Source organism: Narcine bancroftii, chromosome 5 (assembly GCF_036971445.1).
Source record: "Narcine bancroftii isolate sNarBan1 chromosome 5, sNarBan1.hap1, whole genome shotgun sequence".
NCBI classification, from domain to species: domain Eukaryota; kingdom Metazoa; phylum Chordata; class Chondrichthyes; order Torpediniformes; family Narcinidae; genus Narcine; species Narcine bancroftii.
In genome coordinates, this window is record NC_091473.1 from 85,204,555 (window position 1) to 85,223,651 (window position 19,097).

Consider the following 19,097-nt stretch of genomic DNA (forward strand, 5'->3'; position numbering starts at 1 on the left):
CCTGAGCATGTTGGAATCTTCCATTGAAGTTCAGCTGTATTGTAGAATTGGAGGCCCTTTGATTGCCATTAATGTTTCTTGGTAGTTTTATTGGTTCCAATGGTAAAGCTTACATGTTTAACTTGACAATGGGAAATGCATGTAATCACCTCAAAAAACCTGTATCTAAAAATCTTTGCAAAGCACTGGTTTTTCCAACTTAAGAATTTTGAAGAAAATTTCGGCCCTCAACTGTGACAAGGTTTTCTAATTCAACTTAAGAAAAATTCGTGTTTAGAAAATTGGTTGAATAGTTCACAATAATAATAATAAAACATGGAGAATGCTGGAAATAGTCCTGAGGACAGGCAGCACCCACGGAGAGAAAAATAAAGTTAACGTTTTGTGTCAATGAACTAAAAAGGTGAAATTTATATTTTGGAGAAAGTAATAGTTAAAAATCAGTCTTAATATTCAGTTGCAACAATTACTGTTTAAAATAAGTGATACATGTTCCCATCTTATGATGATTAAGGCAATCCTCTTGGCTGACAATGAACAACTTGAAATTGCACTTGAATCTCATTGATTTAAAAAAATGTTATGTTTCAGGTGGATGAAGGATCGACAGCCAATTAAAAATATGGTTGGTAGTCAAATTACAGCCAATGGCCGAAAATTGATCATCTCTCAAACCCAGATTGCTGACAAAGGCAGATATCTGTGCATAGCTACCAATGAAGCAGGCAGTCAGCAACGGGAATTTAACGTCATCGTTCAAGGTAGCTCTTTTGTTTCAACAGAAGGTTTTTAAATTTTATTTTTGACTTTTAATTTTGTTCCTCATGACTTCTGGGAAATTGTGCAATGGAGTTAGTGCAAGATTAAGAGGTATTGCAGGCTTGGCGTCATGGGGGGCATTCACAGGCCATCTTCCCCCCCACCCCCACAACCCACAGCTCTGGCGTCACTGGGAGTTGCAGACTGCACCAGTGATGCCATCAGAGGGGGTGTCACCAAAATGAATCATGTGATTTCGTCTCCAAGCGCTATAAGCTCGTGTGTTTGTCTGAAATGCTGGAGGGATGGGGAAGTGTGACAGAGCGGCGAATGGAGGAAGTCCATGGCAGGTATGGCACCCCCACAACTGAGTGAGTTCTCAAACAACAGTTTGTGTCTTCCCCACCCCCCCCCCCACCAATGGTTATGCTATTGCCCCCCCCACAATTAGATCTCTTCCGACACCAACTCTGGGTTATTGCAAATACCTTCGTCTTTTGTTAACCACCGAATTATAATACTCAGCAAATTTGAATATGCTTTTTATGATTTTATCTTCCTTAATTAGTATTGATCAGATTCCATGCTTCTATAATTTCCAAGTGTTCTTTAATTGATAGTCTCCCATTAAAGAAGTAATCTCTAAGGTAATGCCTTGCATAATGATGCTCCATTATAACTTTGTTTAGTAATAATGCTAATTATTACTAATGCTCCATTATAATTAATAATGCTCCATTATAACTTTGTTTAGTAATAATGAGAAACTCATCAAGTCAAATAGTGTACTTTATATGGCGAAGATAAAGATACAGATACCTTGAAGAAGGGCTCTAGCCTGAAACCATATAACCATATAACAATTACAGTATGGAAACAGGCCATCTCGGCCCCTCTAGTCCACACTAATTTAAGTGATCTCCTCTAGTCCCACCTACCTGCTCCCTGTCCATAACCCTCTAATCCAACCTTCTCTTAAATGACAAAATTGACCCTGCAGCAACCACTTCATTCCACTCAGCCACCACTCTCTAAGTAAAGAAGCTCCTTCTCATGTTACTTATAAATTTTTGCCCCTAACTTTTAACTTATGACCCCTTATTCTAATCTCACTTACCCTCAAGGTGAAGAGCCTTTTCACATCTACTCTATCTATCCCCCTCATAATTTTAAATACCTCCATCAGATCTCCCCTCAACCTTCTATGCTCCAATGAGTAAAGACCCAGTCTACTCATCTTTCTTTGTATTAACCATATAACCATATAACCATTTACAGCACGGAAACAGGCCATGTCGGCCCTTCAAGTCCGTACCGGTTCACTTGAACAACTCCACTAGCTCCTCCGCAAACTCCTGAGGAAGTAGAGGCTTTCTTCATGATGTCATTGGTGTGTACTTCTCTAGGCAACGTTTTAGTAAATCTTCTCTGCAATCCTTCTACCTTATTAATATCCTTCCTATAATTTGGGGACCAGAACTGCACACAGTATTCCAAATTTGGCCTCACCAATCCCTTGAACAGTCTCAATATGCTTTGATTTATGAAGGCCAACATATCAAAAGCTTTCTTTACCATTCTATCCACATGAGAAACCACTTTCAAAGAACGATGAACCATTATTCCAAGATCTCTCTGTTCCTCTACATTCCTCAATGCCCTCTCCTTCACTGTGTATGTCCTGTTTTGATTATTCTTCCCAAAATGCACTTCACACTTATTGGTATTAAACTCCATCTGCCATCTTTCAGCCCACTCTTCTAAGCAGACCAAATCCTTCTGCAGTCCCTGAAAACCATCACTATCCACAACTCCCCCTATTTTTGTATCGTCATATTTACTAACCCAATTTATCACTCCATCATCCAAATCATTAATGTAAATGACAAACAAGAAGGGATCCAACACCGATCCCTGAGGCACACCACTCATCACCGGCCTCCATCCTGACAGACAGCTATTCAGCATGACTCTCTGGCACCAACCTTCTAACCACCGTTGAATCCATCTATCTCAACATTAATACCTAGCACCTGAACCTTCCATGTGGAAACTTATTGAAGGCCTTACTGAAATCCATATCGACTACATCTACTGCTCTACCCTCATCAACCTTCCTAGTCACCTCCTTAAAAATTCAACAAGATTTGTCAAACATGACCTTCCCTGCACAAACCCATGTTGGGTGTCCCTGATCAGTCCCTGCCACTCTAGATACTTATATATATTATCTCTAAGAATAATTTCCATTAGTTTACCGACCACCAACGTCAATCTTACTGGCCTATAATTGCTAGGCCTACACCTAGAGCCCTTTTTAAACCGAGGAACCACGTTTGCAACATGCCAATCCTGTGGCACCATGCCCCCCTCTAGTGACTGTTGAAAAATCACTGTCTGAGCCTCTGCTATTTCCTCCCTGACTTCCCTCAAGGTTCTGGGGAAAATCCCATTGGGACCCGGGAACTTATCCACTTTTATATGCCACAAAAGTTCAAATATCCCTTCTTTCCTAATCCCTACATTTTGCATAATCACCCCTTTTGCTTCTCTTATCCTACACGATTCCATATCCTTTTTCCTAGTGAATACTGAAGAGAAGAACTCGTTCAATATCTCCCCCATCTCATTCAACTCCGCACACATTTGACCGCTCTGATTCTCTAAAATTCAATAATTTTATCCTTCACTCTTCTTTTGCTGTTTACATAATTGTAAAAACCCTTTGGATTTACTTTCACCCTGTTTGCTATAGCCACCTTGTACGTTCTTTTTGATATCCTAATTTCTTTCAATAATCCATGTATTTTCCAAGTATCTCGTCTATACCTTGTTTCTTACATTTAATTTAGGCCTCCCTTTTAATTTGAACCAAATTTCTAATCTCCCTTGAAAACCACAGCTCTCTTGAATATCTGGCCCTGCCTTTTATCCTAACAGGAACAACAAGATTCTGCACCCTCAAAATCTCACCTTTAAATGCCCTCCAATTCTCCTCTGCATCCTTCCCATCAAACAAATCAACCGAAACTACTCCTTGCAAATCCCTTCTCATTTCATCAAATCTGGCTTTCCCCCACTCAAAAACCTCAATCTTTGGACCAGACCTATCTCTTTCCATAATTATATTGAAACTAATGGTATCATGATCACTGGATCTGAAGTGCTCCCATCTGCCCTATCTCAATCCCCAACAGTAAATCCAACATTGCCCCTTCTCTGGTGAGTACATCAACATATTGCTGCAAAAAACACATTTTACAAATTCTAATCTATCCATCCCCTTCACAGAATATGTTTCCCAACCTATATTAGGAAAATTAAAATCCCCCACTAAAACAACCCTGTGCTCATTACAAATCTCAACTATTTCCTTACAGATTTGCTCATCTATTTCTCACTCCCCACTAGGTGGTATATAATACACCCCTATAACTGTAACTTCTCCTTTTCCATTTTTTAATTCCACCCAAACTGCCTCCCTTGACGAGCCCTCCAATCTATCTCGCATCAGCACCACTGTAATATTTTTCCTGACAAGCAATGCTACACCACCCCTTATCACACCTAAAACAGAAAAATCCAGGAATATTTACCTGCAGTCACATCCCTCCTGCAATCATGTATCACTAATTGCCATCATATCATACTGCCAAGTTCGTCCATCTTCCTTACAATACTCCTAGCATTAAAGTAAATACATTTCAGAGATTTCCCATATTTTACCTTCTGCTTGTCTCCATCTTCACGGACAACTCTTATTTATTACCATCATCCCTCCTCCATCACTGCACTGATCCTTTGCGTTCTCGATCACCTGTCTTTCCACCCCCAAACTTTGTCTACAAGCCTTCTCTATTTGCAGACAAACCTTGTCTTTGCTGTTCTCCTTTATATGAACCCCTTCCCCCAACCATACTAGTTTAAAGACTCCTTAGTAGCCCTAGTAAATGCCCACGCATGATCCTGGTCCCTCTGGGATTCAGATATATATAACCATATACAGCACAGAACAAGCCAGTTTGGCCCCACTAGTCCATGCCGGAACAAATCCCCACCCTCCTAGTCCCACTGACCAGCACCTGGTCCATACCCCTCCAATCCTCTCCCCTCCATGTAATTATCCAGTCTTTCCTTAAATGTAAATAACATTGCTGCTTCAACCACCTCTGCTGGAAGCTTATTCCACATGCCAAGCACCCTTTGCGTGAAGAAATTTCCCCTCATGTTCCCCTTATAATTTCCTCCCTTCAATATCAAACCATGGCCTCTGGTTTGAATTGAAAAAGACTATCCACGTTGACTCTCTCTGTCCCTTTTAAAATCTTGAACACCTCCATCAAATCCCCCCTCAATCTTCTACGCTCCAGAGAAAAAAGCCCCAGGCTGTTCAACCTTTCTCTGTAACTCAAACCCTGACATCCTGTCAACATTCTTGTGAACCTTCTCTGCACTCTCTCTATTTTGTTTATATCCTTCCTTTAATTTGGTGACCAAAACTGCACACAGTGTTCAAAATTTGGCCTCACAAATGCTTTGTACAATTTCATCACAACATCCCAACTCTTGAATTCAATACTCCGATTTATGAAGGCCAACATTCCAAATGCCTTCTTCACCACTCTATCTACCTGATTATCAACTTTGAGGGTACTATTTACCATAACTCCTAAATCTCTTTGTTGCTGTGCACTCCTCAATTGTCTACCATTCAATGTATATGACTATTTAGATTTGCCTTTCCAAAATGCAACACTTCACACTTATCTGTATTAAATTCCATCAGCCATTTCTCAGCCCACACCTCTAGCTTTCCTATATCTCTTTTTAAGCTACAGTAATCTTCCTCACTGTCCACAATACCACCAATCCTTGTATCATCTGCAAACTTACTTATCCAATTCATTACCCCTTCTTCCAGATTGTTAATATATATAACAAACAATAGTGACCCAGGACCGATCCCTGAGGAACTCCACTAGTCACCGGCCTCCAATTTGACAAACAATTTTCTACCAGTACTCTCTGACACCTCCCATCCAACCATTGCTGAATCCATTTCACTACCTCCTTATTTATACCTAATGTCTCCACCTTTTTACCCAACTTCCTGTGGGGAACTTTGTCAAAAGCTTTACTAAAGTGTAAATAGACAACATCCACAACCTTCCCTTCTTCAATCTTTTTCGTAACCCCTTCTTCAATCTTTTTCGTAACCCCCTCGAAAAACTCTAAGGTTTGTTAAGCATAATCTACCTCTGATAAAACCATGCTGACTACTACCTATAAATCCCTGTTCTTCCAAATGCTTGTAAATACCATCCTTCAGAACACTTTCCATCAACTTACCCACCACAGACGTCAGACTCACAGGTCTATAATTTCCAGGCTTACATTTGGACCCTTTCTTAAACAGTGGAACAACATGAGCCACCCTCCAATTCTCTGGCACTACCCCCATGACCAGTGACATCCTAAATATCTCTGTTAATGTCCCCACTATCTGTACAGTAGCCTCCCTGAGTGTCCTTGGGAATACTTTGTCCAGACACAGAGATTTGTCCACGTTTATCTTTTTTAACACTGCCGTCACTACCTCCTCGGTTATCCTTATATGATTCATGACCTCCCCACTATTTTTCTTTACTTCAAATGGTACAATATTTTTTTCCCTAATGAATACCGAGGAAAAGAAATCATTTAAAATTTCCCCCATCTCCTCTGACTTCTCACTCAGCCTACCCTCCCTATCTACAAGGGGTCCAATTTTATCCCTCACTAATCTTTTACTTTCAATGTACCTATAGAAACCCTTTGGATTTATTCTTACTCTGCCTGCCAAAGCCTCTTCGTGCCTCTTTTTGGCCTTTCTAATTTCTTTCTTAAGATTTTTTCTACACTCCTTGTAGTCCTCTTTCAATTTCTCATCACCCTGCTGTTTATACCTCTTGTACACCTCCCTCCTCACCAAATTTCTAATATTCCTCGAAAACCAAGACTCCCTATCACTTCCAGCCTTTCCTTTGATCTTCACTGGGACATATCTACTCTGAACTCTCAAAATTTTTTCTTTGAATATTGTCCATTTTTCATTTACATCCTTTCCTGAAAAAATCATGTCCCACTCAATACCCCCCAAATCAATTCTTATTCCTTCGAAATTTGCTTTTCTCCAATCCAGAAACTCAACTTTAGGCCCTTCTTTGCTCTTCCCTAAAACTACCCATCAGATGCAACCCATCTGTTCGGTACAAGTCCCACCTCCCCCAAAAAAAGGTCCCAGTGATCCAAGAACTCGAATCCCTGCCCTTTACTCCACCCCTTTAGCCATGCATCCATCCTCTACCTGATACTATTCTTGCCCTCACTATTGCGTGGCACAGGATGTAATCCAGAGATTATCCCCTTTTTAGTCCTTCTTTGTAGCTCTCTACCTAACTCCCTATGTTCATTTTTTAGGACCACTTCACTCTTCTTCCCTATGTCATTGGTACCAATATGTACCACGACCTCTGGTTCATTTCCTTCCCCCCTTAGGATGTCTTGGACACGAGAAGCTACATTCTGGACCCTGGCACCAGGATATTCACAGAATCCCCTATCTGTCCTCATGACCATTGAATCCCCTATAACTATTGCCCTCCTCTTCCTTCCTTCTGGGCTACAGGGGCCAACCTTGTGCCAGGGGTACAGCCACTGATGCCTTCCCCAGCTTGAATGTCCCCCCCCGCCCCCCAACAGTACTCAAGAAGGAGTACTACAGGCACAGGAGTCCTCTCTTGTACCTGTCTCTTCCCTTTCTCTCTCCTAACCATAACCCAACGATTCTTCTCCCATGGCCCTGCTGAGATCACCTGGCTGTATCCATGATGGCCTCACTCTCCCTGATCAGAGCGATGTTATCGAGCTGCAGCTCCAGTTCCCTAACATGGTCCCTGAGACACTGCAGCTCAGCACACCTAGTGCATACGTGGATGTCCGGGAGGCTAGAAGACTCGAGGATCTCCCACATCTACCACTGAGAGCAGCAAACTACTCTCACACATATCCCTTTTCTCCCCCTCACCATACAAAGAGGAAAAAAATATATGTGAAAAATATACAGTCTTACCTTAATTCAGATATGCTCGACCTCAGCCTCTGCTCACCGAAGCCGCTCAAGCCAAAGCCTCGAAGCCCCCCTCCTTCACTGGGCCGCTCCTCACTGGCCGCTCCTTTGCCTTACTCTCCTTTTATTGGTCCATGACCAATTAACCCCATCACTCTCACCTCGCTCCTCTTCCTCCGAAACACTGCCCGAGCTCTGGTTGCCTCCTCCTCTGGCTCGCTGCTCAAATTGACTAGGCCTGAGCCCCAGTAAAGAATTTATTAACTTGCCTTCCTTCTCATTCTCACCTCACTCCTCCTCCTTCAAACACTGCTTTCTTGGTTATGTATCTTTATCTTTGCTACATAAAATACACTGTTTGACTTGCTGGGTTTCACCAGCATTGTGTTTTTATTTCTATCATGGTGTCTGCAGACTCTCATGTTTACTCCTTTTTTTTACATTTTTGATAGAACATTTGTTTGAATTAAGATCCGATAAGCTACTTTTTTAACTTGGTATTGGCATCTAAATGTTAATTGTATTTCTGTGTAAATTGATTAAGATGTTTTTTTCCCTCCCCCACTTCAATGCAGTCTCCCCAACGATTAGATCAACAGGCCCTTTGGAAAGATCAGTAGTGGTTCATAAAACAGTGATTCTGCAGTGTGTGGCCAATGGTATTCCAAACCCTACCATTACTTGGCTCAAAGATGGGAGGCCTGTAAATACAGCAAGAGGAAACATCAAGGTATGTTCACTAGATTAGTCGCCACCTTAAATAGTTTAAGGTAGTCTAGGTATTATCTATCATTTAATTTAATTGGTGATACATGAACAAGATATTAGAAATATCCATTTTCAAGGGAAATGCATCCTGACAAGAGAGGATTTGTTCTAAATTTGAGGTGCAGTAAATGCAGAAACATTTTATCAAAGACACTGCACATACAACAGTCCCTCGGTGCCTCACTGGAGTGACAGTTTTCAATATCTTTGGAATGAGCAATGACACTTTTTTTTTACAATTGTGAGGTTGGTGGTGCAGTGACTCAATTGATCTCATTTGCTCTTAGTTTATTACAAAATAAAATAAGAGTCAAAGGGCTTTCACTCTAGAAATTGAAATCTGCTCTTCTATCTATAGACACTGCCAGGTCTGCAGATTATTTCCTGCATTTTCTGCTTGTGTGTTAAATATGACTCCAACCCTGACGCAAGGTGCTTCAAGACTGATTAATTCTGTCTCACCTATTTAGACCCCATTGTCTCCATATCTCCATTTTTTTTACTTCCATAAACACTTCTTTCATACCTTCTTCAACATGGAATTTCAGGAAGGATCGATAGAGCTTTGGCTGATTGGCAGAAAGTAGAGACTGGGAATAAAGGCATTCTATTCTGGTTCGCTATCAGTTACCAGTGGTGTTCCGCAGGGGTCAGTGTTGAGGCCGCTTCTTTTTACATTGTATACAAATGATTTGGATTATGGAATAGATGGCTTTGTGTATAAATTTGCAGATGATACCAAAATAGGTGCTGGGGGAAGGGGTGTTGAGGATACAGAAAGGCTGTAGAGAGTCTTGGATAGATCAGAATGGGTAAAGAGGTGGCAGATGAAATACAATGTTGGAAAATGTACGGTCATGCACTTTGGTAGAAGGAATATATCGGCAGACTATTATTTAGATGGGGAAAATATTTAAAATTCAGATGTCCAAAGGGACTTGGGAGTCCTTGTGCAGGATAAAATTTGACTTTATTAAAAACCCTGTGTTCACTATCTGAAAGAAATTTGAATGGTTTTCATTTTTGCAAAAATAGTCTTCAATAATAATGAATGGGTATTCACTTTACACCATTTTGGCTGAGGCAAGGTTTCATGGGAATGCTCTGTAAAGTGTGGTATACCTTGTATTGATTAGTCAGGGCTTCATGGGTCACGGGGAGAAGCCCAGGGTGTGGGACTGCATGGGAGGATGGATCAGCTCAGGATAGAATAGCAGAACAGACTCAATGGGCCGATTGGCCTACTTCTGCTCCTCTATCTTGTGATCTTGTAAACGGTCAGTGATGCTCAATCTTAAATGAGATCAGACCTTTCAGCGGTTAATTAGAAGAAAGCAGCACCTGCACCATATTATTCTTTGCAATTTGCATTTATGCTGGAATGTTTCACTGAATAAAAAAATGGCAGCTGTGAGTCGCCAACAAAGGGATTCTATTTCTATCAATTGAAGAATAAGTAATATCAAGGCCATTTACCAAAGAAGCATTTCTCCTTTCAAATTTATTTCCTTGCTCCTTAAATTGGCAACTCAGCCAAGTCTTGGCATGCTAATGTTCCCAGTTCTTCATTCGACTGCATAATTGTCTCTTAGAGTTGAACCATCAATTTATCAGGATCCATGCTCACCCTTCACTGCCTGGTGCTGTCCCACCCACTAAACGTCTCTGCTCCCTTGTGCTAACTTGGTCCCATTGGCTCTGACTTCCCTTACTTCTACCCATCACAGTTGCTAAACAAAAGCCTTGCAAATAATGTCTCAAGACAAGTTTATTGTCATCAGATTGCACAAGTACAACCCGTCCTCTAGTCAGTGATGCAAAACACGCAGAGAAACAAGACATAGCACACAGACAAAAAAATACATCTGAAAGACAAGTATTCACATATATATAAATAAATAACACTTTTTCATGAATATGTGGACACAAGAGCAAATGAGAAGCTGGGACTGTGAAGACAGCAAATGTCACATCTCCCTGTTGAGGAATTGGGTAGAGTGTAAAACCAAATTTGTCAGCCTGCCATTTGGTGATTTGCATTAAATAACCCCATCTCTTTCCCTTTTGCTAGGTTTTAGAATCAATTTTACCTTTTGTAGAAAAGGCTAAAGTTTTAATGCAAATTGAAAATCTCGCTCTGTTACTGATAACTCATGAACTGGGTGCTATAAATTTCACATTCCAATGTTTTATGCTGGATTAGTATGGGGACGATGTAACTGAGAGGTGATAGCATTTTAAATCAAATGCTGGAGATCATATTGCTGTATAAATGCATGTTTTGAGTTCAGCATGCAGAACTTACAAGTCCTTAGTAAAATAGGATTATATTGTGTGTTTGCAGCTAGAGTTTGCAGGTCACAAACTGCAGATTGTGAATGCTTTGCTGGAAGATGCAGGCCGGTATACCTGTGTGGCAACAAACGCAGCTGGAGAAGCACAGAAACACATAAGGCTCAGTGTGCATGGTAAGAAATAGTTACAATAAACATCAAAACCAATATGCTGCCATTTTCAAAATTCTATTTTTGCTCATTACTTTTTTTTAACTTGTTTTGTTCTACACCATCCCTATTCTCCATTCCATGTTGAAGCTGTCCTGAAACTAGGAAAACAAATCACAGCAAGGTAGCATATCACTTCTATATCAGTATCTGGAAGGATTTTTCTTTCCTTTTTCTTTTTAAAATAATCTAATTAACATTTTACAATATAAACAATTGAACAGTAAAATTATCTAAGATTCAGAAAAAAGAAAAAAAAAGAAAACATTATATAATATTCTCATAATAAGGAAATCCAGAGCACAATTATAACAATAAAATGGGAGTTAACAACAAAAAACCCAAAAGAGAAAAATTGTAAAACCCCCCTCCTCTAAGCAAGGTTGAAAGTTGACATGTATGAATAATGACACCAACTTGGAGAGGAACAACCTATCGCCAAAATTCCATAACAACCTTAAGATTATGATAATAGTCCATAAATTGGCCCCATTTCTTTTGAAACTTAACATTTGAATCTTATCTTTTTCTAGACTTAAACAAGCCATAATATCTCTTAGCCATTGTGCATGTGCAGATGGAGTATTACCTTTCCATTTAATCAAAATTGCACATCTGGCTATCAGTGATGTAAAAGATAAAATTCAGCTTTAAAATGAAGTCCGTATACATTAACATCTTGAAGTAATCCAAAAAGAGCAATTAAAGGGAAAGGTTCCAATTTTAATTTAAGAATTATTGATAATGTTTGGAAAAACATCTTTACAAAATTCTAACTAAACCAGGCCTGGTCCAGAACATATGAACTAAAGAAGAATCACCTATCTTATATTTGTCACATAGAGGATTTATGGCCAAATAGAAGCTAGACAATTTAACTTTAGACATAAGTGTCTATGTACCATTTTAAATTGCAGTAAACAATGCTTTAGTTGCCCATTCAGAGCCAGCTCTTCAGCGCTTGACGTCCTGTTTTGTGGAAACTGCCAAAATGTTTGGCCTGGAAGTCAGCCTGAAGAAAACGGAGGTCCTCCATCAGCCAGCTCCCCACCATGACTACCAGCCCCCCCACATCTCCATCGGGCACACAAAACTCAAAACAGTCAACCAGTTTACCTATCTCGGCTGCACCATTTCATCAGATGCAAGGATCGACAACGAGATAGACAACAGACTCGCCAAGGCAATTAGCGCCTTTGGAAGACTACACAAAAGAGCCTGGAAAAACAACCAACTGAAAAACCTCACAAAGATAAGCGTATACAGAGCTGTTGTCATACCCACACTCCTGTTCGGCTCCGAATCATGGGTCCTCTACCGGCATCACCTACGGCTCCTAGAACACTTCCACCAGTGTTGTCTCCGCTCCATCCTCAACATTCATTGGAGCGACTTCATCCCTAACATCGAAGTACTCGAGATGGCAGAGGCCAACAGCATCGAGTCCACGCTGCTGAAGATCCAGCTGCGCTGGGTGGGTCACGTTTCCAGAATGGAGGACCATCGCCTTCCCAAGATCGTGTTATATGGCGAGCTCTCCACTGGCCACCGTGACAGAGGTGCACCAAAGAAGAGGTACAAGGACTGCCTAAAGAAATCTCTTGGTGCCTGCCACATTGACCACCGCCAGTGGGCTGATATCGCCTCAAACCGTGCATCTTGGCGCCTCACAGTTCGGCGGGCAGCAACCTCCTTTGAAGAAGACTGCAGAGCCCACCTCACTGACAAAAGACAAAGGAGGAAAAACCCAACACCCAACCCCAACCAACCAATTTTCCCCTGCAACCGCTGCAACCGTGTCTGCCTGTCCCGCATCGGACTTGTCAGCCACAATCGAGCCTGCAGCTGACGTGGACATTTACCCCCTCCGTAAATCTTCGTCTGTGAAGCCAAGCCAAAGAAGAAACAATGCCGTGCACAGAAGGAAGTAGTCAAATTAAAAATGGAGTCCCAAACCTCATCGGACAATGAAATATTCAAATCCTGCTCCTAAGCATTCTTGATTTTAAATGGGGGGGAGGGGCTAGACTTGGATCAACCAAATTATCATAAATAAGAGATATTAAGTCTTTATGGGAAGATTGCAGATCAAAAAAGGAGTCAAGAACAGTCACCTCAGGGATTCCAGGAAAATCAGGGATCTGAGATTGAACAAAGAATCTAATTTGTAAAGATCTAAAAAAAATAGTTTTGCGTTAATTAAAGTTTGCTGCCAATTGTTTGAAAGATGCAAAATTGTTGCCAATAAAAAGGTCTTTAAAACAGTTAATACCCAATCTGTGCCAGTCAATGAAAGCAGTGTCTTGTAAAGAAAATAGCAAAAGGTGATTGGATATAATAGGGCTTGCAAGAGAAAAACTCTGAAACCCAAAAAACATTTTCAATTGTGCCCATATTCTCAAACTATGTTTAATTATCGGGTTATCAATTAGTTTATAAAAAGATGAAGAAGGCTCTAGAATTGTCAACAAGGAAGTTTTCTTAACAAAATTAAGTTCCTTTTCTATCCATGTTGGGCAAGGGGTTTTCTTACCATAAAGCAGTTAGTAGAAGTAAAATGCAAAATTCTTCAGACACCCTGGTTGGTGTAAAAACGCAAGATGCTGGAGAAGCTCAGCAGGTGAAACAGTGTCTTTTATGTAGCAAAGGTAAAGATATAGAACTGACGTTTCAGGCTTGAGCCCTTCGTCAAAGTATGAAATGTCAGTTAAAGAATTGTTTTTTTAAAGTTTGAATCCTGTGGGCTATGTCTGCATTTGAGTGCTGAGAGGTACCTCTGGTGAGAGCAGTGCTCTGGTTAATGTTCCCTTTTCTTTGGTGCTGTCTCCCTCCCCATCACTACTCACTCAGAGTACCCACTCTTTACCTCTCTCCATGCAGATCACTAGCCTTTCAATGCCCTGGAAGATATTGTTGTCTTCAAAATTTGAGTCTCTCGTTCCATATTTCAAACTCACCAAGTAGGTTGGAATTCTTGCCCATCCCTATAGCTATGTCCCTGTCGAAGTCAGAAATGACATCCTGGAGATCATTATTAGAGTTTATCCCTCTCTCTATATTAAACATGCCTGCCTCCAGGCTGCACTTCCCCTTGGACCAGTTGGATGTGACTGAGTAGAGGAACAGCGAGACCTTCAAGCAAATGTACATATATCCATGAACTTTGAGAAAGCATGTAACATACCAAGCTAATAGAACACCAAGGCACAGAATACAAAAAAACTATCAAACACTGCAAAAAAAAACTGCCTGAAAGGTTGCACAGTTAGCATTGCGGTTAGCAACCCATTTAAAACCCAATGCTGTCTATAAGGAATTCATATGCACTTCCCGTGAATGTTGTGGTTCTTCAAGGTCTCTGGTTTCCTCCCACCTTCCTGAAAACATACAGGGTTTGTAAGTTAAATGGTATATTTTGTTGGTATGAGCTCAAGGGATAGAAGGGCCTGTTACCATGCTATATCTCCAAATTTAAAAAAAAAATCAGTATCAAGTAGGAACAGTAGATGCTTCAAATCAAAACCTAACATATCACGATCCAAAATGTCAACCAACCTTTTGTCTCTATAGATTGCCACCTGACTCCTTCAAGAGATTTTTTTGCTGTAGATTTCAACATTTTCAGTCTCTTGCATTATCATGAAACTGTTTTGATATCAAGAGTATTGTCTGTGCACAATTGAGGTCATGTGAATAGCCTAGAAAGGATTCTTCCTTCTTTGGCTTGGCTTCGCGTACGAAGATTTATGGAGGGGGTAAAAAGTCCACGTCAGCTGCAGGCTCGTTTGTGGCTGACAAGTCCGATGCGGGACAGGCAGACACGGTTGCAGCGGTTGCAGGGGAAAATTGGTTGGTTGGGGTTGGGTGTTGGGTTTTTCCTCCTTTGCCTTTTGTCAGTGAGGTGGACTCTGCGGTCTTCTTCAAAGGAGGTTGCTGCCCGCCAAACTGTGAGGCGCCAAGATGCACGGTTTGAGGCGTTATCAGCCCACTGGCGGTGGTCAATGTGGCAGGCACCAAGAGATTTCTTTAGGCAGTCCTTGTACCTTTTCTTTGGTGCACCTCTGTCACGGTGGCCAGTGGAGAGCTCGCCATATAACACGATCTTGGGAAGGCGATGGTCCTCCATTCTGGAGACGTGACCCATCCAGCGCAGCTTGATCTTCAGCAGCGTGGACTCGATGCTGTCGACCTCTGCCATCTCGAGTACTTCGACGTTAGGGATGAAAGCGCTCCAATGGATGTTGAGGATGGAGCGGAGACAACGCTGGTGGAAGCGTTCTAGGAGCCGTAGGTGGTGCCGGTAGAGGACCCATGATTCGGAGCCGAACAGGAGTGTGGGTATGACAACGGCTCTGTATACGCTTATCTTTGTGAGGTTTTTCAGTTGGTTGTTTTTCCAGACTCTTTTGTGTAGTAAGGATATATACAATAATTTAGTAGAATGTTGATTGGTGAAGCTGAAGTGGAGAAGATTTTGTAGGAAGGGAAACTGTTTCAGCTGGCAGAAAAATTGAAAGCTACAGGACATAAATTTGAAGAGATTGCTAAAAAGATCAAGGGCAATGTGACGATAAGCTTTATCACTGAGCAAGAAATCATGATTTGGAATTCAGTACCTGAAAGGATGCTAGGAGCTTTACACAGGACCTGAATTGATCTGGGAGTAAAGTATTAGAGGGCTCCACTCCACGAAAAGAGTTAAGAATTGAAAATTAACAGTTTCCTAGCTCAGAGAGTGAGGGTGGGCTTGGTGGGCTGAATGGCCTCCTGACAGGTTATAATATGGTTTTGCATCAGGCAGTATGCACTCAGCTGAAACGTAAGGTGCAGGAATTATTTATAGGAGCATCCATAACGTTGCCCCCCCCCCCCCCACAAGAAAAGTAAGTGGACAGAAACTCATGACAATTGTACTTAAAATAAAACTGCTGGAAAATATATTTTTAATTGAATAAAAGTGAACACAATTATCTGATATGGAAATACTCCCCTTTCAACCAAATGGTTCTTGTCACAGCTTTCTCTCGATCAAATTATTTCCTCCCTCACTCTCCACCAGCATATTCCCTCTTCTCTTAAATTTCTATTAACCCTCCACTCCTGCTACTACCATTTTCAGCGCTCTATAGCAATCCATTTTCTTACTGACAAGAAAGTACTTTGTTTTTCTTTGTAGAACCTCCAACCATTGAAGCTGAAGACATAACTCTGAACAAGATTGTGATTGTTGGAAATCCAGTAGAATTGGCATGCAGAGCATCGGGAAACCCAATACCAGGTAGGATAGAAACTCCTACTATGTTGCAGCAGTACTGAATTGTGACCATTACGGCTTGTTCATTTGATCAATCAAGTGAGCGGCACACAGATTCAAGTTGTTTGAATTTTACAGAAATACCCTTCATTTCTGTATTTGTGTTTTTGGAGAAATGGTCAGTTGTTTCATGCGTACCAGTTGTTTTTGGAATATGTGTTTTTCTATAAATTTGTGGTTCACAAAATGTGATGGTCACAGCAATAATATGTGTAGTGGCATTAACCATGATACATCACAGAACTCTTTGTGTGTCCTTATGGGCAAAGGAAAGTAAACAAATTTTGTGTATAATATACATAATGTTAAAGGAAACTGAACTCAAGCTTAATATGGTTCAGTTCCAAAGTAAGTGGTTTGTTCTGATTGCACACCGTATCAACATGGTATGTATGCCCACAATGAAAAATGCACCAATGGTTTTGTTCCTGTTAGCAGTCAGGCCAGGCTTAGTTACAATGACCTCTGAGTGTAAAATTCCAAATAGTTAATAGATCACACTCAAGTCCTCAATATAGGGGGCATTATCTACAGTAGTATACTCCATGATGAGTTGTCAGGTTCAGAGAAGCAGGAGCAAAGTTAAACATTTTTAAGAATGGAAAGAATTGATCAACATGGGAACATCTGGATCATATACATGGATATGGACTGTTAATGGTGTGGCCCACTGCAAGTAGTTTACTCCAACCACAGGAAGCCTGTAAATTACAAACGCTAAATGAAATGTTTGTATAACATGAAACATGTACATTTATGAGAAAATTCTAAAACCGGAACAAAACTTTTAATGTGTCACTTGGAAATTTTTTGCTGTAGTTACTTAATTACTGTAAAACATTTGTTTGAAACATTTTTCAAAACTTTTTTGAAAATCAGCAATAACGTGGTTCAAAGACAATCAGCCAATCCACCCAAGATTTGGAGCTTCCATACTGAATCAGGGTCAACTTCTCCAGATTGCCAGTGCCCAGGTAACAGACATGGGTGTGTACAAGTGTGCAGTCATCAATGTGGCAGGAGCTGCTGAGATTTCCTACAAAGTGGATGTTTATGGTAAGCAAAGCGACCTCATGCATTTATTAAGTTTGTATAAACCCAGTATTCAGATTGAACTTGATGGAAATTTTCCCACATATAATAATTAGGATGACATTTATTTCTTTAATTGCTTAAATCCAAAGAAAATTAAGTTCTGCTTGTTTCTGTAAAATAAACATTTAAATTGGGTTAGGATTTTAAATTTTTATGAATTATTTATAAATTGTAAGCAATTTCAGAGGGTAAAGTGAAGGGTTAAATCCCATTGTTACTTTTAAAGTTTGTAAAATAGTGCAATGGATATTATCCTTTGCACATGTTAGTCTTAGCAATTCTATTATTTATATATTTCACCTCAAATTTAAGCATTATACACAAGAACTATTCTCCAAATAATAATCAAAGGGCTGGATAACTAAGATTGTAAATAAGTGTGATGTCCCTGCCTGATATTTGATCAGATAACATGCATCTATGAAAAGCACCTCAAACCGGACACAGCTGCTTGCCCACTCAGCCTTGCCTGCAGGTGACTCCACCCATTGCTGCTTTAGAAATTAGGAGCCCACAAGTGCGTGTCATCTACCCTGCTAATGAGAATAGGATGTAAAACATTAACACAAACGTGTTTGTGAGAGTACAGATTCTATCACCAATGTGCATAGGTACAGATGGTAGTGCAGGATGACTGTGATTGGCTGAGAGTGGAGCCACACCTACTGGCAGGTCTTAAAGGATTGCTCCTAGCCAGACCAGGTCATTCTGGACTGGTCGACCTACTTGTGATACGCTCCAGTCTTTTAGTTAATAAAAGCGTTGGTTTGGATCAACAAGTCTTTGGTTCTTTCGACGCGCACTGCAATGATTGAATAGGTTGAGCGACTGAATGCTTGTCGGGTTCAGGTGAGTATCATAGCTCCCAACAGCAACTTCAAATTGCATATTTAAAGTGACAGGATTTGAGCTCAAGAGAAATAAAATATAGAGTAAGAGTTACATCTGTGTCTTGGTTAAGATTCCAGATTCCAATCTAGCTAAGTTGGGGTTATTTTCGACGTGGTATGTAAACGTGTACAATAAAAGGAAATGTACTTCAGGACAAATAATATTGACATCATGAGGGTGAAAGTGCAAATGTGTCTGCTCAAAATGAGGTCGTGCGAAAGTAAGAAGTTAACCTCACCAGCAGAGATGGACTCAAAACATTGAATCTACATTTACACACAAGATGAACAATGTTTCACTCCGCTAGGAGACAGAGAGATTACAGAGTCGCTTCAATCTGGCACACTCAACGATCTTAGAAAGTTACACATTTGGAACAAGAAACCAAATGTCATTCAGAAATATTAGAGATTACTTTGTTGTTTTGAGGAACCTGTTCCAAGAACACCACGGTGAATCAAGTGCCGTTAATGTTAATAAGTACAAATGACTTGTAGCAACAGAACGTGCAGTGACATTGTAACTGATTTCCCCAGTTTACACACAATTAAAGAATACACTCACTCATTTCTATCAGCATAAAATGGAGTCAACTTTCTTTATTCTCTTCAGACACAGCACTGCATTGTTGAACTCCCCAAACACCACCCAGCCACAC

The 19,097-nt window shown here is 40.6% G+C and overlaps 1 protein-coding gene across 1 annotated transcript in view; it reads left to right on the forward strand.

Annotated features, from left to right (window-relative positions):
- The window catches only part of hmcn1 (hemicentin 1), a 538,964-nt gene that overhangs the window by 284,426 nt on the left and 235,441 nt on the right, over window positions 1-19,097 (forward strand). Inside the window, exons 34-38 of the mRNA XM_069942357.1 lie at window positions 592-761; window positions 8,443-8,597; window positions 10,980-11,103; window positions 16,316-16,417; window positions 17,333-17,509. Coding sequence (XP_069798458.1) covers window positions 592-761; window positions 8,443-8,597; window positions 10,980-11,103; window positions 16,316-16,417; window positions 17,333-17,509 — 728 coding nt within the window. The remainder of the gene's footprint in view (window positions 1-591; window positions 762-8,442; window positions 8,598-10,979; window positions 11,104-16,315; window positions 16,418-17,332; window positions 17,510-19,097) is intronic.